At 40.6% G+C, this 22,706-nt stretch overlaps 1 protein-coding gene across 1 annotated transcript in view; it reads left to right on the plus strand.

Moving 5' to 3' along the window:
- The window catches only part of GPATCH8 (G-patch domain containing 8), an 82,416-nt gene that overhangs the window by 49,930 nt on the left and 9,780 nt on the right, over nucleotides 1-22,706 (plus strand). Inside the window, exons 4-6 of the mRNA XM_065422596.1 lie at nucleotides 28-95; nucleotides 569-655; nucleotides 17,045-17,188. Of these exons, the coding sequence (XP_065278668.1) occupies nucleotides 28-95; nucleotides 569-655; nucleotides 17,045-17,188 (299 nt within the window). The remainder of the gene's footprint in view (nucleotides 1-27; nucleotides 96-568; nucleotides 656-17,044; nucleotides 17,189-22,706) is intronic.

A 22,706-nucleotide genomic window follows, 5' to 3' on the forward strand; every position in this document is an offset into this window, starting at 1 on the left:
CACCTTGTTTGTGTGTTTCTGTTACAGGTAGAACAGATCCCATCCCTATCGTCGTCAAGTATGATGTCATGGGCATGGGCCGGATGGAAATGGAGGTAAGTTGATCCTGATCCATCTTCTTCTGAAACACATTGCTTAATTTACATTGGGTCCAAAAGTGCAATTGGAGAGTGATGTAAAAGTAAGAACTTGGAGCAACAAAGCTGGAGAAAAACTTTGCCTTAAATCTGAACTATAGGAAAAGCTTTTCTCCTCAAAACATATACTTTAGTCACCCGTGGTTAACTGATTTTTGAGGCCTGGAGTCTTTTCTTTAATTCCTTGGCTGTGTGAGTTGGATTTCCATAAAGCTAAGTCCATTACTGGCAATGGACTTGCCTGCTGGGAACCAGCAGCATGGAAGGATTAATGAACTATTTTGTAGACAATGGGATGACAAAGCAAGGAAAGTTAAGCACAATACTCACAAAGATTCCGTTTTCAAACAGTTGAATAAATGACATTTTCTTGGCTCTTTGGGTACCACCAAGAATTTACGGGAGTAATTGCATCTGTTCTTGTTGCTAAGCTTGATTATGCCGAAGATGCCACTGAACGGAGGCGTGTACTGGAGGTGGAGAAAGAAGACACTGAAGAGCTGAGGCAGAAGTACAAGGTACTTAAATGAACACATTGATGCCTGAGTTTCTATGGGCTGAATGGGAGAGACTTAGTTCTGATAGGACCGAGCAGTCTGGTCATTCAACTCCAGTACTGCTGGCACTAGTTAGTTACCCCTTGGTTGTATAAAATCTTGTGCTTTGCTGCTGTCCTTTTTCTAAATATGAATGCTGTGCTGCTGAATGCAGCGTTGCCAATTTAAGGTCCCCTGTTTAGTCACAGAACAGCTACTGCATGGGCAACAGCTATGCAAGCTTCCACAACACTGCCCCCTTCCACTGTGCCTCATCCCTGATCTGGATGGTAAAAAGGAAGTGTCAGTCTCTGTGGCCTATTTATAGCCCTTGGCTTTCTGCTGAACGTGCCCACGGAGGGCTAATTAGTGCAAAATCAACAGGTGGAGTTCATATTAACATTGCTCAACTGGAAAATGGAGTAGACCTCTTTGTATTGCCTCTGATTCCCTCAATAAATGGAATATCACTGTAATGTTGCATAAATGCTGGCTTTATTAGAAGGCAGCAACACTGCTCTGGTGTAGGAAAAAATTGATTGACTGCATCTACTTAGCAGAATTTTTATATGCTGCCAATATACAGTATTATAGTGTCAGTTCTGAAGCAAGAATTTTTCCTGTTATATAGTCTGCAAAAGCCTGTGTTTAGCAAGCCAAACTGGAACGGGTACAGAGAAGGGCCACTAGGATGATCAGAGGAATGGAAAACCTGTCGTATGAAAGGAGACTCGAGGAGCTCGGTTTGTTTACCCTAACCAAAAGGAGGCTGAGGGGGGATATGATTGCTCTCTTTAAATATATCAGAGGGATAAATACCAGGGAGGGAGAGGAATTATTTCAGCTTAGTACTAATGTGGACACGAGAACAAATGGATATAAACTGGCCGTCGGGAAGTTTAGGCTTGAAATTAGACGACGGTTTCTAACTGTCAGAGGGGTGAAGTTCTGGAATAGCCTTCCGAGGGAAACGGTGGGGGCGAAAGACCTCTCTGGCTTTAAGATTAAGCTTGATAAGTTTATGGAGGGGATGGTTTGATGGGGTAACGTGATTTTAGTCAATAAGTTAATAACGTGCCATCGCTGGTAATTAGTATCAATGGTCAATGTGGGTCTGGCTGGAGAATCTTGCCCGCATGCTCGGGGTTCTGCTGATCGCCATATTTGGGGTCGGGAAGGAATTTTCCTCCAGGGTAGATTGGCAGAGGCCCTGGAGGTTTTTCGCCTTCCTCCGCAGCATGGGGCAGGGGTCACTTGCTGGAGGATTCTCTGCGACTTGAAGTCTTTAAATCATGATTTGGGGACTTCAACAGCTGAGTCAAGGGAGAGAATTATTCCAGGAGTGGGTGGGTCAGATTTTGTGGCCTGCATCATGCGGGAGGTCAGACTAGATGATCATAATGGTCCCTTCTGACCTTAAAGTCTATGAGTCTATAATGCGCTACTGTGTTTTTTAATAATAATATTGGACCACCCTACTGGCACTGATCATGCTCCATTGCACTGTATCTGGGTTCAGGACCAACAACTGACTTTCCTGTTTTGAGGCCAATGGAGAGTGTGTTGTCTCCAGGGTATTGCACCGTTCCATACCCCTTCTTCTGCTTACCAGCCATTTCCTGTGAAGCACATTAAATCTTGGGAAAACTTGCTCATTCAGCTGTCCTGGGACATCAGAGGTGATCAGGATGAAGAAAAGTAGCAGATACTAGATTTAAGGCATCCGTTTCACCTAAAGTTTGATGCTTTTGGGCATTGGCTCTCAAACTTTTTTACTGGTGATCCCTTTCACATAGCAAGTCTGAGTATGACCCCCCCCCATAAATTAAAAACACTTTTTTATATATTTAACACCATTATAAATGCTGGAGGCAAAGCGGGGTTTGGGGTGGAGGCTGACAGCTCGCGACACCCCATGTAATAACCTCGCGATCCCCTGAGGGGTACTGACCCCCAGTTTGAGAACCCTGCTTTTGGGAGTGGTGGACAGAGGTCCAACTGCATTAAAGTAAAACAAAGCCATGTCAATCGTAAAATACTTATCACTTCATTGGTGAGGTAGGTGGCACTAAAAGCAGTTTATTCAACAGTAATAGCTGTATGCTCCCTCTTGCTTTGTTTTTCTTTATTAATTAAGACCTTAACTTGCCTGTTACATGAACGTCTGATATTTGATCCTTATAAAAATAAACAGCATGTTAATTATTTTTTTTAATTACCCCTTAGTTCTGAACTGAAGTGCAGTTAAACAGGTCTTTTGTCATATTTAAAAGAATAGTATGTTTTTAAATGGTCATTTGCAGATTATAGTAAACAGTACATTTCCTTATGTTCCTTTGACACATTTCTACTTTAATATAGTAAAAATGTCCCTGTCTTTCATTTTGGTGTGGCATACTGTCCGACAAACCATTCACACACTGCACAAGGAGTGGCGGTTTAGTTCTGACATTAGCTGTTCAAAAGCAATGTGTGACTAAAAGCTAGAATTTGTTTTCCTTGTTGGTGGTTTCCCTACAATATACCCCAAGCTGTGCTGCCAAGGATCTGCAGGCAACAACAGCTGAAGGCTGTACATGTATATCTTCTTTACATATTGGTGGGCAGGAAGCCCTTCTTCTCTTCTGTGAATTGTGTAATGTCTTGTCTTAGTCTGCATTGTTGTTTTTATAGCAGAGTTCTTAGTTTTTCCTATTACCTTTTCAAATGCAATTGAGTGTGTATTGCTTTTGTAACTGTTTTTTAAATCTATCTTTTTGCCAGCATTCAGAGCAGGTTCTTTAAGAAACTGTTATTGAGAGCACTGACAAGTTTCTCCCAACACAGATTTGTTTTATTATCATGCTTTATCACTAGGCTATTGCATTTCTGTATTAATCTATGGAAGTCTCCTCAAGCACAAGTTTCACTGCTTTAGAGCAAACAATTATGTAATTGCCAACTGTAGCCACATTATTATTAGCCATTCACGGGGTCTCAAAGGAATTTCAGATAGCTCTCCAACCAAAAGTGAAGCAAGAAACTGTTAATTTCCTTCCCTGGTGTAGATTCTGAACAAGACTATTTGAAGAGTTATATTGTTCGGCCACAGGATGTTTTTTTAACCTTTTTTAAACATTGATTCGGGGAGGAAGTGTGCTCATGGTTTCAGAAGCAGAACTTTAAATGCCATTGTTCTCCAAACCTCATGTTTTGCTTTCCTTTTCTAGCGTCTTCATATTGAACAGCTCTAGACTCAAACCCTTACTTTTTTCATATCAATGTCCTTAGATGATAGACACATTCTTCATATTGAAGCTATGGCTTAGAATAGATTTTTACCTAAATGTTCAAAATCCCTTGGGGGAAAAAAAATTGTAAAACCTTGTAACAATAAGATCTTAGTGAGGATTTTTTCCCTTGTGCGCTAAGAAATATTTTAACTTAATTTTGCACTATAGTAATATGTCAGCCTGTATAATGCTCACCTTTAGCAGTTTAAAAAACATAATTCACACATGAGTCAAAACATTAAAAAGCAACTAATTCCTCTTGGAGAAAATCCTAGCCAGTGTATTTAGAAGCATTTTTGCATGTATGCTGGTGTTTTTTCTATTTCCTGTATTTTCTGTTCTTTAAGGATATTAGCATGAGGATTCAGAGCTCATCTGCCCCAGGTATTTATTCCCTGTAAAGAGTCATAAGCTTGTTTTAGTGACATCACAACTGGTTTGTGGTAGAAAGAATTGAGGTTACAAATTTAAACTGTAACTTCAGAGGAGCAGCTGGTGCAGATGAACTCTGAGGAAACAAGGGTTCTCGTCTCACATAAATGCATAATTTCAGCACTGCATTAGACTTACTTTAGTTCAGACTGTAGGCTTTGTTTAGAAACCCCTTCTCAACCTTGAAGTTACAATTTTAACAAAAATAATCCTTTCAAGCTGAAAGCTGTGCTTTGAGCATATAAAGTGGTGTAAAAATGTTAACTACTCTGAAAAATCTGGCCTTATGTATCTCAAAATGGTCACCCAAAATTTTTATGTATAAGCTGGATAAGTAAAACAGAATGTGTGTGTGCATAAGCACATTGTGGATGATGTTTATAGTTCAGGATTGAAGGAATGGAGGAATCTATCCACCGACCTGTACTTGATATAAAGAATATCTGGCTTTCTGGTTCTTACAGCTAATGGAGAATGTGTGTCAGCTCAGTAAGTGAAGCTACTGTTTTGTGATGCAGCGTTCCTGGTTCAAGTTCATAAATAAATATCAAATGAGGATAAGCCTTCATTTGAATTTTACTGGGTTGCAGCCCTCAATCATGGGTCATTTTCTTGCCTGGATACACTTATGCATATAGTATTCTTACATATAATAATCTTAATATTTCTTACAGATTTTGTGAGAGGATAAAATAATGGAACAACTGGGAAAGGTTGGTGACCACTGCTCACCATGGACTGAACCCAGCATAAATTTTACATGATATTTTGAACTGTGTAAGCCCTAGAAGGCCACATGCATTGCAGGTGCATTGGCAGTAACTTCAGTGGAGCTGTGCCTGCTTATTCCAGTGGTGAATTTGGCCCACTGTTTCTTATTAAAACCGATACTTCTGATCCCTTAGCTGGTGGTTGCTATCTTGCTGAAAAGTGGATTGTTACCAGGAGTCCTTTGTGAAATCCAATGCCAGTTTGAGTACCAGTCTCTCTTGTGCCAGTGTTAGTTTAAGACATAAGACCTTCACTATATAATAATTAACAAAAGTGAATGTATACATTAGTTATCATTCAGAACATGATTAAAGTAAAACTAATTGACAGTCTAGAATACTGCTCCCCAACAGATTGTTATACTACTTTGAATGCAACACAGAGACATTATTTTTAAACAGTTAAAAATAGGATTTCGTTTTTGGAAATGCTAGCAAACCCTAATCTCTATGGTACTAAGGGTTGCTTCTGTAATACAGAAAATCAACCTGAATTTCATTTTATGCTGATCAGCTTTTTGCCATTCCCATTTATAAGGTGCTACAATGCACTTTCACTCTTCTGAGTGCTTATGGTTTATTTTACCCCAGAGTTTAATAGTCACCAGGAATATACCAGATATAATATTGTTGCCATTGCATGCTTTATCATGTAACACGAGGGAAATTTATTCTTCAGTACATGTAGTACAAAAGTTTCCAGTCAGTCTTGTTTAAGAACATAAGAGCGGCCATACTGGGTCAGACCAAAGGTCCATTAAGCCTAGTACCCTGTCCTCTGACAGTGGCCAATGGCAGGTGCCCCAAAGGGAATGAACAGACAAGTTATCAAGTGATCCATGCCCTGTCACCCAATCCCAGCTTCTGGCAAACAGAGGCTAGGGACACCATTCCTGCCCATCCTGGCTAATAGCCATTGATGGACCTATCTTCCATGAATCTATCTAGCTCCCTTTTGACCCCTGTTATAGTATTGGCCTTCACAACACCCTCTGGCAAGGAGTTCCACAGGTTGACTCTGCATTGTGTGAAGAAATACTTCCTTTTGTTTGTTTTAAACCTACTACCTATTAATTTCATTTGGTGGCCCCTTGTTCTTGTATTATGAGGAGGAGTAAATAACACTTCCTTATTTACTTTCTCTATCATATCCCCCCTTAGTTGCCTCTTTTCCAAGCTGAAAAGTCCCAATCTTATTAATCTCTCCTCATACGGAAGCTGTTCTATACCCCTAATCATTTTTGTTGCCCTTTTCTGAACCTTTTCCAATTCCAGTATATCTTTTTTGAGATGGGGTGAGCACATCTGCACGCAGTATTCAAGGTTTGGGCGTACCATGGATTTATATAGAGGCAATATGATATTTTCTGTCTTATTACACTGCTCTACAGCCAAAATGCTTCTGAAATAAATGTAGTCAAACTTTACTAATTCTGGGTCACTGAGAACGAAAATGATGCTTAAAATTGTTGATTGGCTCTAGTTTTCAAGATATGCTATTGGGTCAGTATATACGACCCTTGACTTGGGAATGGCGGAGGATAAGTGAGTTATAAAGGGAAGGGATCTCAATTTAAACCAGAAATGACTAAAATACATCTTTGACTGGATCTATGAATAAATCTATGACTTGCTTTTTAGGCAAAACAATGAATGATGCAATCTGAAGCTGGTATTGCGTCATACATGATATGAATTGCATCATGTTATTCCTAGAAGTCATGGATGATGCAATCATAACGAAGCTTACATCACTCTGCTGAACAAATTGCCCTATATCAGTTCTAGAAATCATAGTGTCGTGCTCTCTTATTTGTCAGTGTTCGATTTTGCAAAGGGACACATTTCTGTTTAGCCAAAGTGAGCAGAGATGCCTCGTACTTGTGTGAACAGTGCAGATAACTTCTGCTGTGTTTGTGGTGAAGTGACTTTTGCATCACAAAAGCGCAGTATAACCACTACGGTTAAGAAAGCCTATCACCTTTATTTTGGCTGCAAAATTGGAGATCAGGACAAGAGGTGGGCCCCACACATATGCTGCAACACTTGTGCAACAAATCTTCGCCAGTGGTTGAACAGGAAAAGGAAATCTATGCCTTTTGCAGTGCCAATGATTTGGAGAGAGCCAACAGATCATACCAGCAATTGTTACTTCTGCATGGTGCCTCCAGTTGGGAAAGGTGTGTCAAAGAAGAAAAAGTGGACTGCATTATCCAAACATTCCATCACCTATACGCCCAGTACCCCACGGAGAAGGACTGCCGGTTCCTGATGCACCAGAATCATTCTCACTTGAGTCAGAAGAGGAAGAGGATGAAACTTCTGGTCCTGAACCATCAGTGTCACAGGACCCACATTTTCTCCCATCCTCCTCCTCCTCTGAACCACACCTCATAACACAAGGTGAACTGAATGACCTTGTCAGGGATTTGGAACTACCCAAGAGTAAGGCAGAGCTGTTGGGCTCCAGACTACAGCAGTGGAATCTCCTGGCAGGTGATGTTAGGGTTTCCATGTTCCGTGACCGTCAAAAGGATCTTGTCCCGTTCTTCTTCATGGAAGGTGATCTTGTAGCCTGCAACAACATCGATGGTGTGATGGCAGCCCTCAACATCGTTCACGATCCAGATGAGTGGAGACTGTTCATTGATTCATCGAAGACGAGTCTTAAAGCTGTTTTACTGCATAATGGCAATGTTTTGCCATCAATTCCAGTTGGTCATGCAGTCCATATGAAGGAAACCTATGACAACATGAAACAACTTTTGAGGTGCATAAACTATGACCAACATCAGTGGCAGCTTTGTGGCGATTTGAAGGTTGTTGCTCTCTTGCTTGGTCTGCAGACTGGATACACAAAGTACTGCTGTTTTCTCTGCGAATGGGATAGTCGTGCAAGAGATTCCCACTACATCAAGAAAGATTGGCCACTCTGACAGTCATTGGAGCCTGGGAGGAAAAGTGTTCAGCATCCACCACTTGTTGAATCAAGGAAGATTTTGTTACCACCCTTACACATCAAGCTGGGTCTGATGAAGAACTTTGTCAAGGCCATTGACAAAACACAAGCAGCTTTCAAGTACCTCCGTGGAAAATTTCCAAGGTTAAGTGAAGCTAAGATAAAGGAAGGTGTCTTTGTTGGTCCTCAGATTCGTGAACTTCTTCGAGATGATGCATTTGACCATGCACTGCGTGGCAAGGAAAAGACGGCATGGAAAGCCTTCCAGTTAGTGGCAATAAATTTTCTCGGAAACAACAAGGCAGACAACTACAGGTTGTTGGTGGAAAACCTCCTCAAGGCATACAAAAGCCTTGGTTGCAACATGTCACTAAAGATACATTTTTTGCACTCTCATCTAGATTTTTTTTTCCACCGAACTGCGGAGCAGTAAGCGACGAGCACGGCGAGCGATTTCACCAGGACATTGCAACAATGGAGAAACACTATCAGGGCAAATGGAGCCTATCAATGCTTGCAGACTATTGCTGGACAGTGACAAGAGATGCTCCATTTAATGAATACAAGAGAAGCCAAGAAGTGCAGAGTAGACACTGAATAGGACTAAACTATGTACAGAATAGTTTTTTGCCTTTTGTTTCATAATACATTTTATTTATATAACCCTTTTGCTGATTTTTAAAGTGTTACATAAACAGAACAGGTGAAATATTATCATGTAAAGCAACCATAAACACATGAAAAGACCTAGGTTTACAATTTATGATTAAAACTCTATCTACACAATATACATAGACATAAAATGTAAAAACTTAAATATCTTAGAAACAGTAGCCAATCACTTGTTTTAATTGTCATATTTGAATTCAGCACATCAAAATACATAATAAATAGCACATTTTATCTCTGAAGCAGACGACTTCTCAAACATTGTAGACCAGTGTTATCTATCCCTTTCTTGATGATTCCCAACATTCTGTTTGCTTTTTTGACTGCCGCTGCACATTGAGTGGATGATTTCAGAGAACTATCCACAATGACTCCAAGATCTTTCTTGAGTGGTAACAGCTAATTTAGACCCCATCATTGTATATGTATAGTTAGGATTGTTTTCCAATGTGCATTACTTTGCATTTATCAACATTAAATTTCATCTGCCATTTTGTTGCCCAGTCACCCAGTTTTGTGAGATCCTTTTGTAGCTCTTCGCAGTCTGCCTGGGACTTAACTATCTTGAGTAGTTTTGTATCCTCTGCAAATTTTGCCACCTCACTGTTTACCCCTTTTTCCAGATCATTTATGAATATGTTAAATAGGACTGGGCCCAGTACAGATCCCTGGGGGACACCACTATTTACCTCTCTCCATTCTGAAAACTGACCATTTATTCCTACACTTTGTTTCCTATCTTTTAACCAGTTACCAATCCATGAGAGAACCTTCCCTCTTATCCCATGACTGCTTATTTTGTTAAAGAGCCTTTGGTGAGGGACCTTGTCAAAGGCTTTCTGAAAATCTAAATACACTATATCCACTGGATCTCCTTTGTCCACATGCTTGTTGACCCCCCTCAAAGAATTCTAGTAGATTGGTGAGGCATGATTTTCCTTTATAAAAGCCATGTTGACTATTTCCCAACAAATTATGTTCATCTATGTGTCTGACAATTTTGTTCTTTACGATAGTTTCAATCAATTTGCCCAGTACTGAAGTGAGGCTTACTGGCCTGTAGTTGCCAGGGTCACCTCTGGAGTCATTTTTAAAAATTGGCATCACATTAGCTATCCTCCAGTCATTTGGTACAGAAGCTGATTTAAATGATAGGTTACAGATGACAGTTAGTAGTCCTGCAATTTCACATTTGAGTTCCTTCAGAACTCTTCAGAACTCTTGGGTGAATACCATCAGGTCCTGGTGATTTATTACTGTTTAGTTTATCAATTTGTTCCAAAACCTCCTCTGACACCCCAATTTGGGATAGATCCTCAGATCTGTCACCCAAAAAGAATGGCTCAGGTTTGGGAATCTCCCTCACATCCTCAACAGTGAAGACCGATGCAAAGAATTCATTTAGTTTCTCCGCAATGGCCTTATCGTCTTTGAGTGCTCCTTTAGCATCTCGATCGTCCAGTGGCCCCACTGGTTGTTTAGCAGGCTTTCTGCTTCTGATGTATTTTAAATTTTTTTTGCTATTACTTTTGGAGTCTTTGGCTAGCTGTTCTTCAAATTCTTTTTGGGTCTTTCTAATTATATTTTTACACTACATTTGCCAGAGTTTATGCTCTTTTCTGTTTTTCTCATTAGGATTTATCTTCCACTTTTTAATGGATGCCTTTTTGCCTCTCACTGCTTCTTTTACTTTGTTGTTTAACCACAGTGGCTCTTTTTTGGTTCTCTTACTGTGTTTTTTAAATTGGGGTATACATTTAAGTTGGGCCTCTATTATGGTGCCTTTAAAAAGTTTCCATGCAGCTTGCAGGGATTTTACTTTTGATACTGTACCTTTTATTTTCTGTTTCACTAACCTCCTCATTTTTGTATAGTTCCCCTTTCTGAAATTAAATGCTACAGTGTTGGGCCACTGTGGAGTTTCCCCTGCCACAGGGATGTTAAATTTAATTATATTACAGTCACTATTACCAAGTGGTCCAGCTATATTCACCTCTTGGACCTGATCCCGTGCTCCACTTAGGGCTAAATCAAGAATTGCCTCTCCTCTTGTGGGTTGCAGGACCAGCTGCTCCAAGAAGCAGTCATTTAAGGTGTCAAGAAACTTTATCTCTGCATCCCGTCCTGAGGTGATATGTACCCAGTCAATATGGGGATAGTTGAAATCCCCCATTGTTATTATTGAGTTTTTTATTTTAATAGCCTCTCTAATCTCTCTGAGCATTTCAGAGTCACTAACACCATCCTGGTCAGGTGGTCTGTAATATAGTCCTACTGCTATATTCTTATTTTTCAAGCATGGAATTACTGTCCATAGAGATTCTCTAGTACAATTTAGTTCATTTAAGATTTTTACTTCATTGGATTCTATGCTTTCTTTCACATATAGTGCCACTCTCCCACCAGTACGACCTGTTGTGTCCTTCCAATATATTTTGTACCCTCGTATTACTGTCCCATTGATTTTTCTCATTCCACCAGGTTTCTGTGATGCCTATTATATCAATATCCTCATTTAATACTAGGCACTCTAGTTCACCCATCTTATTGTTTAGACTTCTAGCATTCGTATATAAGCATTTTAAAAACTTGTCATTTTTTTGGCTGTCCCCTATTTCCGGCAAGTTAAAGAAGTATAGGTTGGATGAATGGACTATAAGGTGGATAGAAAGTAGGCTAGATCGTCGGGCTCAACGGGTAGTGATCAATGGCTCCATGTCTAGTTGGCAGCCGATATCAAGTGGAGTGCCCCAAGGGTCAGTCCTGTGGCCAGTTTTGTTCAGTATCTTCATTAATGATCTGGAGGATGGTGTGGACTGCACCCTCAGCAAGTTTGCAGATGACACTAAACTGGGAGGAGTGGTAGATACGCTGGAGGGTAGGGATCGGATACAGAGGGACCTAGACAAATTAGAGGATTGAGCCAAAAGAAATCTGATGAGGTTCAACAAGGACAAGTGCAGAGTCCTGCACTTAGGATGGAAGAATCCCATGCACTGCTACAGACTAGGGACCGAGTGGCTAGGCAGCAGTTCTGCAGAAAAGGACCTAGGGGTTACAGTGGAAGAGAAGCTGGATTTGAGTCGACAGTATGCGCTTCTTGCCAAGAAGGCTAATGGCATTTTAGGCTGTATAAGATGGGGCATTGCCAGCAGATCGAGGGACGTGATCATTCCCCTCTATTCAACATTGATGAGGCCTCATCTGGAGTACTGTGTCCAGTTTTGGGCCCCACGCTACAAGAAGGATGTGGAAAAATTGGAAAGAGTCCAGCGGAGAGCAACAAAAATTATTAGGGGGCTGGAACACATGATTTATGAGGAGAGGCTGAGGGAACTGGGATTGTTTAGTCTGCAGAAGAGAAGACTGAGGGGGGATTTGATAGCTGCTTTCAGCTACCTGAAAGGGGGTTCCAAAGAGGATGGATCTAGACTGTTCTCAGTGGTACCAGATGACAGAACAAGGAGTAATGGTCTCAAGTTGCAGTGGGGGAGGTTTAGGTTGGATATTAAGAGAAACTTTTTCACTAGGAGGGTGGTGAAGCACTGGAATGGGTTACCTGGGGAGGTGGTGGAATCTCCTTCCTTAGAGGTTTTTAAGGTCAGGTTTCACAAAGCCCTGGCTGGGATGATTTAGTTGGGGATTGGTCCTGCTTTGAGCAGGGGATTGGACTAGATACCTCCTGAGGTCCCTTCCAACGCTGATATTCTGTGATTCTATGATGTAATTGAATGGGGACTTTTTTTCATTTGACTGTTTCTCATCAGATCCTCCCTGTATTTTATCATATTCCATCCTCTACTCCTTATTAGGGCATAAGGAATCTCCATTTATAGATCCTCCCCTAAGGGATGTCCGAACCACATGTTCCTGCGCGCCTGTCGGCTTTCCCCCAGCCATTAGTTTAAAAACTGTTCTACAACCTTTTTAATTTTAAGCGCCAGCTATCTGGTTCCGTTTTGGTTTAGGTGGAACCCTTCCTGTAAGGCTCCCCCTCTCCCAAAAGCTTCCCCAGTTCCTAATAAATCTAAACCCCTCCTACCTACACCATCGTCTCATCCACACATTGAGACCCTGCAGTTCTGCCTGTCTAACTGGCCCTGCACGTGGAACTGGAAGCATTTCAGAAAATGCTACCATGGAGTCCTGGACTTCAATCTCTTACCTAGCAGCTTAAATTTGGCCTCCAGTACCTCTCTCCTATCCTTCCCCATGTCATTGGTACCTACATGTACCACGGCCACCGACTCCTCCCCAGCACTACATATAAGTCTATCTAGATGTCTCGAGAGATCCGCAACCTTCACACCAGGCAGGCAAGTCACCATGCAGTTCTCCCGATCATCACAAACCCAGCTATCTATGTTTCTAATGATCGAATCGCCCATTACTATTACCTGTCTCTTCGTAATAACTGGAGTTCCCTCCCCCGGAGAAGTATCCTCAGTGCTAGAGGATACCACAACACCATCTGGGAGGAGGGTCCCAACTATGGGATCGTTTCCCTCTGCTTCAATTGGATGTTCTCCTTCCCTGAGGCTTTCATCCTCCTCATCAGCACAGAGGCTGTCAGACCAGGGGTGGGACCGTTCTACTGTGTCCCGGAAAGTCTCATCTCTGTACCTCTCTGTCTCCCTTAGCTCCTCCAGCTCAGCCACCCTGGTCTCCAAAGTCCGTACACCGTCTCTGAGGGCCAGAAGCTCCTTGCACCAAATACATACATACATGCTGCAATATTGGGTGCAATAAACTGGGTAGCCCCCACTTTGTTGCTGGACTTCTGCCTGCATTCTCTTTTTACTCCCAAAACTTGTTCCCTTGTTGGTGCTTTGTTTTTATCAAGCGGTGTTTTGACCTTTAAGTGCAAAGAATGTTAGGTGTAGCTAGCCCCTGCTCACACTCCCCCTGTAAACTCACTTGCCAAACTCCCCTGTTAGCCGCTCCTGTTCGAAATAAACTAGGTCTGTCAAGCAATTAAAAAAATTAATCGCACTGTTAAACAATAATGGAATACCGTTTATTTAAATAGTTTTGTATGTTTTCTGCATTTTTCAAGTATATTGATTTCAATTACAACACAGAATATAAAGTGTACAGTGCTCACTTTATATTTTTGGTTATAAGTATTTCCAGTGTGAAAAAACAGAAGAAATAGTATTTTTCAATTCACCTAATACAAGTACTGTAGTGCAATCTCTTTATCATGTAAGTTGAACTTACAAATGTAGAATTATTTACAAAAAACTGCATTCAAAAATAAAACAATCTAAAATTTTAGAGCCTGCAAGTCCACTCAGTCCTATTTCTTGTTCAGCCAATCGCTCAGACAAACAAGTTTGTTTAGATTTTCAGGAGATATGGTAAACAAAAAGTGGGCAGCATTGTCACCTGAAAGTGAGAACAGGCATGACACTGTTGTAGCTGGCGTCGCAAGATATTTACAGGCCAGATTTGCTAAAGATTCATATGTCCCTTCAAGTTTCAACCACCATTCCTGGGGACATGCATCCATGCTGATGATGAGTTCTTCTCAATAACCATCCAAAGCAGTGCGGACCGACGCGTGTTCATTTTCATCATCTGAGTCAGATGCCACCAGTAGAAGGTTGATTTTCTTTTTTGGTGGTTCAGGTTCTGTAGTTTCTGCATCGGAGTGTTGCTCTTTTAAGACTTTTGAAAGCATGCTCCACATCTCATCCCTCTCAGATTTTGGAAGGCACTTCAGATTCTTAAACCTTAGGTCGTGTGCTATAACTATCTTTAGGAATCTCACATTGGTACCTTCTTTGCATTTTGTCAAATCTGCGGTGAAAGTGTTCTTAAAATGAACAATGTGCTGGGTCAGTATCTGAGACTGCTATAACATGAAATATATGGCAGAATGTGGGTAAAACGGAGCAGGGGACATACAGTTCTCCCCCAAGGAGTTGAGTCACAAATTTAATTAATGCATTATTGTTTTAATGAGTGTCATCAGGATGTCCTCTGGAATGGTGCCCAAAGCCTGAAAGGGCATACGAATGTTTAGCATATCTGGCACGTAAATACCTTGCAATGCTGGCTACAGAAGTGCCATGCAAATGCCTGTTCTCACTTTCTGGTGACATTGTAAATAAGAAGGCGGCAGCATTATCTCCTGTAAATGTAAACAAACTTGTTTGTCTTAGCGATTGGCTGAACAAGAAGTAGGACTGAGTGGACTTGTAGGCTCTAAAGTTTTGCATTGTTTTGGTTTTGAGTGCAGTGATGTAACAAAAAAAAAAATCTACATTTGTAAATTGCACTTTCATGACAGAGATTGCACTCCAGTACTTGTATGAGGTGAATTGAAAAATACTGTTTCTTTATCATTTTTACAATGCAAATATTTGTAATCAAAAATAATTGAAATCAAAGTAAAAAGAACAGGAGTACTTGTGGCACCTTAGAGACTAACACATTTATTAGAGCATAAGCTTTCGTGGGCTACAGCCCACTCCTTCGGATGCATGCATGCATCCGAAGAAGTGGGCTGTAGCCCACGAAAGCTTATGCTCTAATAAATGTGTTAGTCTCTAAGGTGCCACAAGTACTCCTGTTCTTTTTGCGGATACAGACTAACACGGCTGCTACTCTGAAACATGAAATCAGTGTATATTACAACACAGAATACAATATATGAAAATGTAGAAAAACATCCAAAATATTTAATACATTTCAATTGATATTCTATTGTTTAACAGTGCGATTAAAACTGCAATTAATCGCAACTAATTTTTTTAACCATGATTAATTTTTGAATTAACTGTGATTAATTGACAGCCCTAAAATAAACACTTTCTTCTCAGCTCCTGAAGGGCAAAACTTCTTAAAATCATTCTTGGGTTTGGCATTGGTATTAATGTACCAATTGGAATAATTTGGTTTGTGAAGTAGGATGGGTAGGCCCAGGGTTTTAGGTAGTAACAGACGGGCCTTTCATTTCCAATAGCAGGTCCAGCTCAAAACTACATTTCAGAATAATTACAGCAGCCAGTTTGGCTAATCATCGAATAACTGGTGTCCAGATCACTGATGTATAGTAGGAAAGCCGCCTTAGGCTGAATCCAGCAAATCCTGGTTGGAGCACCATGGAGTTAAACAGTGGTCTTTGTGCTATGAGATTAATTGGCTGGATTAGGATTTGTACTGTGAGAGGAGAGAATGGAACAATGGGACCCAGAGCCTTTTGGCATCATCACAGTACAAAAAATAACCATCCTCTCTAAGGGGTAGTAACTAATCACTTACAAAGATATCAACCCAAAAAAATCACCACCATCATTGGGATTTTAAATTCATGTGCATTTGATTGTAGACTGGTTTTGCCAGAGATTGCTGTGTATACATCTTCATTTTAAAAATTGTTTCCCTATTATTTCTGGTAAACTGCAACTACCTGTGCACCTTCTCGTGCAGCCATCGTCCTACTGGGGCACAACTTCATTTGCTTTAACTCCATCTAGTTGGCATCCTCATTCTTGGTATAGTTTAATAGAATTTGGTAGAAATACACCAGGGATGAACTTGATCTGGAGGTGTTACTGCATTGCTTTCCTTAGTTTGTGCTTGTATTCATCCTTATGGAATTACATACCAGTTAAGATCAGATAGAAAAGCTCCAGGTATCCCTCGAAACAGAGGGAATGTCAGTACTTGTAGATGGAGTTTTCTGTTCCACAGCAGAGAGGTTGATCTTTGGGCAGGTTAAGGAGGTTCAGTCGGCATTTTGGTCGTAGCTTTATGTGAACAGCTGCCAGTTTTTAAATTATTTTATTAATTGGCTTGGAAATTTAAATTGTTTTTCTCATGTGAGCTCAGCTCATCCGATGCACTTCATTTGCAGCCATAAGGTGGGTTTATTAAGTGGTCGTACTAAACATTTTGTCAGTCTCCAGCTATAGAACCACAAATTCTAGATTGTAAATTCCTTGGGAAGGCGCTGTTCTCTACGGTGGTGAGCATGTGACCACTTAAATGCATTACTTTATAAGAATACTGTTTTCTGATGTAGAACATATAAAGGCCAGATTAAAAAAAGAATGTATCCTAGTTAGTTTTCACAACACTCACATATATTTTAGTTTGTAGGAGAACATGGGTGTATCAAGTTGCTCTAAAACAATGTTTCTATTTTAATCAGCGTCATGTTAAGGTTTCCATACGAAGGCTTTTTTCCTTAATGGAATTGTTCAGCTTCACTGATTATTTTACAGGAACTTAACAGTACTGACTTTCATTAATATTGCAGGATTATGTGGACAAAGAAAAGGCAATTGCCAAGGCCCTGGAAGACCTCCGAGCAAACTTTTACTGTGAACTCTGTGACAAGCAGTATCAAAAACATCAAGAGTTTGACAACCACATAAACTCTTATGACCATGCTCACAAACAGGTAAACAGCTGCTGTCACTGCAGATAAGTACCATGATATTCTCATTGCAGAGCCTTGCGTGTTAATATTTTGAATGTCCCTATATCCCCATGGAAGCTTCTTGCTGCTCTTGGTTGAGATGTGTTCCATTGCCAACAATGGAATACTCATTGAAAGAAATGTAACTGATGGCATCAAGGGGTTAAGCTTTGAACTAACCATGTTCAGGAGCAGGCGGCAGTCAGACTGAAAAGGAGATTAGGTGTGTATGGATGGCTCCCACTTAATTCATCAATGCTTTGGAATGAACAGTGGAGCTTCTGAGGTTCAAGTAATAGGCCCTATGGTGAATTCCAATAACTGGGATATCTGGCTTCACATACTAGACTTCAAATGGAATAGAGAATTGTGAATCTGGGTGACATAATAGGTTTTATAATAAGAATGGCCGTTGCAGCAAGGAAAAAGTCATTAGAAGTAATATCCAAGTCCTGTAACTCCACTGAGTTGGCCAATTCTAAAAAATTCTCTATGTTGAAACAGATTGAATTTCAAAACGTGGCCTATGTTGTGATATCTATAGGCATCTTGCTGTACGTTCATTACTAAAAGTTCAGGCCTCAGGCTTAGGGCTTGGCTATACTTGCGAGTTAGAGCGCATTAAAGCAGCCCCGGGCACCCTAGCTCACTACCCGTCCACACTGGCAAGGCACGTAGAGTGCTCTGACTCTTCAACTAGAACGCTTCTGGTACTCCACCTCGGCGAGTGGAATAACATTTGCTGTGCCTTGGCTACAACGCCTGGGCATCAGTGTGAACGAGGTGTTGTATTACTGCGCTCTGATCAGCCTCCGGAAACGTCCCATAATCCCCTTAAATCAAGGGGCCACTCTTGTCATTGTTTTTGAATCGCTGCAGGAATGCGGATATGCCCTTTCAAAGCTCCTTTTCTGACAGCCGGCATGCTTATCTGCTCTGAGACAAAGCAACCATTACTGTGGAATGCTATGTGTGAGAGAGAGGTGTGGGAGGGAGGAGGAGGTCTGCTGCTGTCTGAACTTACAAGACAGCATGCTGACATGCCCTCAGCCCCCCAAAAACCCACTCTCTCCCCCCCCACCACATACACACAACACACTCCCTGTCACACTCCACCCCACCCTCCCCATTTGAAAGCACGTTGCAGTCACTTGCATGCTGGGATAATGCACCGCTCCCAATGTGGCCACTCCAGTGCACTGGAAGCTGTCAGTGTGGACAGACTGCAGCGCTTTCCCTACTGCGCTCTCTGAAGGCTGGTTTAACTCAAAGCGCTCTACATCTGCAAGTGTAGCCATGCCCTTAGTCTGTTCACACACTTCATACCAGTGGTTTTCAAACTTTTTGTATTGGTGACCCCTTTCACACAGCAAGCCTCTGAGTGTGGACTCCTCCCTCCCTTATACATTAAAAATGGGAGGGGTAATTTAATTTAAGGGGGGCTGGGAGCTGTCAGCCCCAAGGAGCTAATAGCTTGCAACCCCCATGTAACCACCTTGCGAGCCGCTGAGGGGTCATGACCCCCAGTTTGAGAACCCCTGCTTTAGACCGATTGAGTTTTAGGCATTACATAACTTTCTGTTTTAAATGTGTCTATAGATAGACCAGGTGGGTGAGGTAATATCTTGAATTGGACCAACTTCTGTTGGTGAAAGAGACAAGCTGAAGAAGAGCTCAGTGTAGCTCGAAAGCCTCTCTCACCAACAGAAGTTGGTCCAATAAAAGCTATTACCTCCCCCACCTTCTCTCTCCAATATACTGGGACCAACACAGCTACAACAACTCTGTCTATAGATATCACTTCTCAGAGAGGAGGGATTTTGGTCTTCTGTAATATTACATCTAATAGAACATCATTAATTTGTGCTGATGACTGGAAGATGTATTGTGCGTTATTGACTTTTGTAAAACAGCAAGTGAGCAACAAATACAATTTTAAAACCAAGGAGAATGCATCACAAAATATACTTTGTTCATTTAAGTGTAGAATTTGATACTAAATAAATTCAGTATTTTTTTAAAAGTAACAAAGTTTTAATAATACGAGACCTCACTATAGCACTCCTCAATTCTCCGAAAACAATAGTGCAGTAAATTATGAGGTTTACAGAGTAGCAAAGTACAAATTAGTGAGTTTCTATTGTATTATGGAAAACCGCTATACATGGGCTATTTTGACTAAGTTGATGGGCACATTAGATTGCTAATAGATGGAGTTGTTGCACCCTTCTGATTTAATATACTTTGGACTTTTAATCAGTTTGGCTGAAATTTGAGTGCATGGCAACAGGGGGGCCTGTTTAATACCATATCTTTGTGTGATATATTAATGGCAGCTCTTGATAAGTGTATCTGAACAATTAACAGAGAGATCTACAGGAGAGTGACTGAACTGACATACTTCAGCCACTGCTTAGAGAGACTTATAGAGGAATAACTGACCTGCAGAGCACGGGCCAACCTCATGCTGGTGGAAGAACTGTCCACCACTAGTGTGCGAGAACAGGGTGGCAGAAGTAAAAGCTGCTTGGGGAAAACTTGATGCTGGCACAATCTTCTCATCCATACAAATGGATTTCTGCTTTTGGTGAAAAACTCTTTTTATGGGAAATCATCCAATAAACAGTTCAGGAAGTCGTCTATAGAAAGTTAAAGGCAGAAGAAATCAAGCTGCAGTTAGGAGATTGGCCTGTGCAGTGTTAAGGTGCAGGTGGCCTTGTTAAGAAGGTCTGAGTTTAGCAGCAAATTTGAAACTGCCTGGGAATAATTGAAATAGAATCTTGCAGTAGATAACTGTATCTTAGCATGTCCCATTGCCTTTACGAATTACGATTGAAGGTAGGGTCACTTCTGAGGGACAGATTTATCCTTTTTGAGGATAGCTTTTAAAATACTAGTCTGTAGTTTTGTTGTCAGACAATAGAAGGTACCGTATATTGACAGGTCAGCTTTCCTAGAATCATCTTTGATCAGTGAAGGAAGCAAAGTGATGTGAAGAAGACAAAAGCATTTATTCTTCTTGAGCATTGACGTATGCAAGTAGTTATTAAGGTTAGTTAATGAGCCCAAAAGGACGACTAGTGTGCTAAAGTAAACCAAGTGTAAGTTGTTCTGCGTAACCTTTAGTTGAAGCTGAAAATTATTTTTTTTAAAAGCTCTCCCATTTTCTAGAATATTTTTCCTTAGTTGTGCAGTCTCTTCAAGGAAAAGGCAGCAGTGATAGTTACCTTCCAAAGAAATAATGACGGTGGAGTAGAGAGGACATTTTAGAACTGAGATTGACTTTTTATTATCTAATTCTATAAAGCAGAGAGATTCCAATAGGAAAAAAGAAGATGCAGTTAAGGTGAATCACCTTCTGCCTGTTGCCAGAATGTATAGGGGACTGAGATTAAATAAAGCACTTGCAGACTTGATTTCCTAATTCATACTTTCTTTGGATCATTTTTCTTCTCAACTAAAACTTGAATATGACAGAGGCTGGGAACTTGTATTTCCCATTTGGCTTTATTGCTGGGGAAAACAAGACCCCACAACATCCTTAGTGATAAATATACCAAACCTCTGTAGTCAATGGAGTTTGGTGTGCTTGGCAATATCTGGCAGCAGTGATCCGATACAGATGTGTGAGGGGGAGAAATTCTTAAGACAATAACTTTAGTTTACATTTTCCATAGCATATTACCTGTCGAGTAAATTTCCTTTGGGAATAGTCATTGCTTTTAAATAATTTAAAATGGCAGTTTGCTTATTTCTAAAACTGCTCAGCGGACATTACTTTATCCCTATTAAATAGATCTTCCATCCCTACATCCCCTTCTATTCCCAAGATATAAAGACACTGTCTTGTATTCCAGGAAGGAACTCAGGATTATTGCGAATCAGGGACAATAGGTAAGTGTATTGATCCCTACCCAATAAATTTTGGACCTGCCACCAAGTTGTCGACACTAAAAGTATAAAGGGAAAGTCCTGGTTATGTTTGTTTGTTAATGGAGGGACATATTTGAGTTCTCCAGCTGCACAACCAAATTCAAAATACCAGGAATTCTCTATCTGGAATTTTTCAGTTTTTCAGATTTTGAATTGTGCATTAAATTGTGAAATACATATTCCTGTGACTGCCAAGACCCATTGGCTGGTTTAATTCTCTACGTTTTTAACCAGAATATCTGGGAAATAACACTCTTTTGTCCTTAAAAATAAGGTTAACATTTGGAAAATAAGAAGATTTAATGGATGTTTTAAAGAGTATAACCCCATCCTCAGAGTAGTAAATTCCTCTGAGGAAAAACTTGAGAAGACTTGTTATGGCAACTGATATTCATACAGAAGGGGAAAAATGACTCTCATAAATTAAGCCTTTTTGAGTACATTCAAAGAGCAGTTTAAAAGTGTTAATTTTGCTTTGTACCATGGAAAGTTACTGTAATTTTTAATGGAGATTTCTAAATGAGGGGGAAGCTGTTGGGTGCAGCAACCAAAAGTTAACAGTTACGTGTGAACTGTCCCACCTCTGAAGCTGTGGAAATCCTGAAGACAGCCTTTTATTAAAGGTTCAAATTCAAAAAGAAAGGGTTAGATGGAAAACTTTGGAAGCTAGCAGCTGATTTAATGATATAGAAAAGAACCCCACGCAGTTAATCCCTCAACTCAAATGTATGCCACTAGGCATCTAGGGAGGGCACCAAAGCCCTTGTGTTTTATGGGGGTGGCAGATTTCTCCCTTTCTTTGTGATGCTACATCAGTCACCTTTGAATTAAACCAGCTCTGTGTGGCTTGGAATGATGCATGTAGCTTTCTAGACTCGGCACTCAAATATTCTATATTTATATTAATGTTCTCCTTTCTTAGGGCCCTATACAATATTGATGATTATCAGTCAGACAGGGATCCTGTATCTTCTGAATTGTGTATGATCATACGCTACAGCTTTTCAAAACTCCAGAACCTGTAACAGTCTCTTAAATCTTACAGCTTCTGGCTTTTTTTTTTTTTTTTTTTTTTTTTAAATCATCCTCTCATTTGACTCCAGGAACTTTTAAGTTCTGTAACATTGCATTGATCAAATGTTTTCTGAACTTTCATATCTATATCCACTAGTCAGTTTTCCATCGCTACTGTGCCAAGTAAGAGGAGAAGCACCATTGCACCGCCCAGCAGAAAGGAAAGTGCTCCCCGTGTAGTGCCCTAAAAGCACAGGAGAGTTGAGTATTCTGTGGCAAGTCTTGTCTTTAAATGCGAGGGCCCCAGAATGTTCACACGTGTGAGGATTGCAGATGTACTTTAAATAGAATGCAACTCATGCAACAGTATGATCCGACTAGAGAACCTATCCCTTCCAGGCTACTGTCCTCATCTCTCTGCCAACTGCTATTAAATAAAATTAGTGTACTTTTTAGTATATAACAGCAGATACTGGTTTTCTGAACCTTTTACATGAGTTTGTTCTGTATTGTATACGCTTCTGGGAGAGAACTATATGGTCTGTCATTTATT

Source organism: Emys orbicularis, chromosome 25, assembly GCF_028017835.1.
Source record: "Emys orbicularis isolate rEmyOrb1 chromosome 25, rEmyOrb1.hap1, whole genome shotgun sequence".
NCBI classification, from domain to species: Eukaryota; Metazoa; Chordata; order Testudines; family Emydidae; genus Emys; species Emys orbicularis.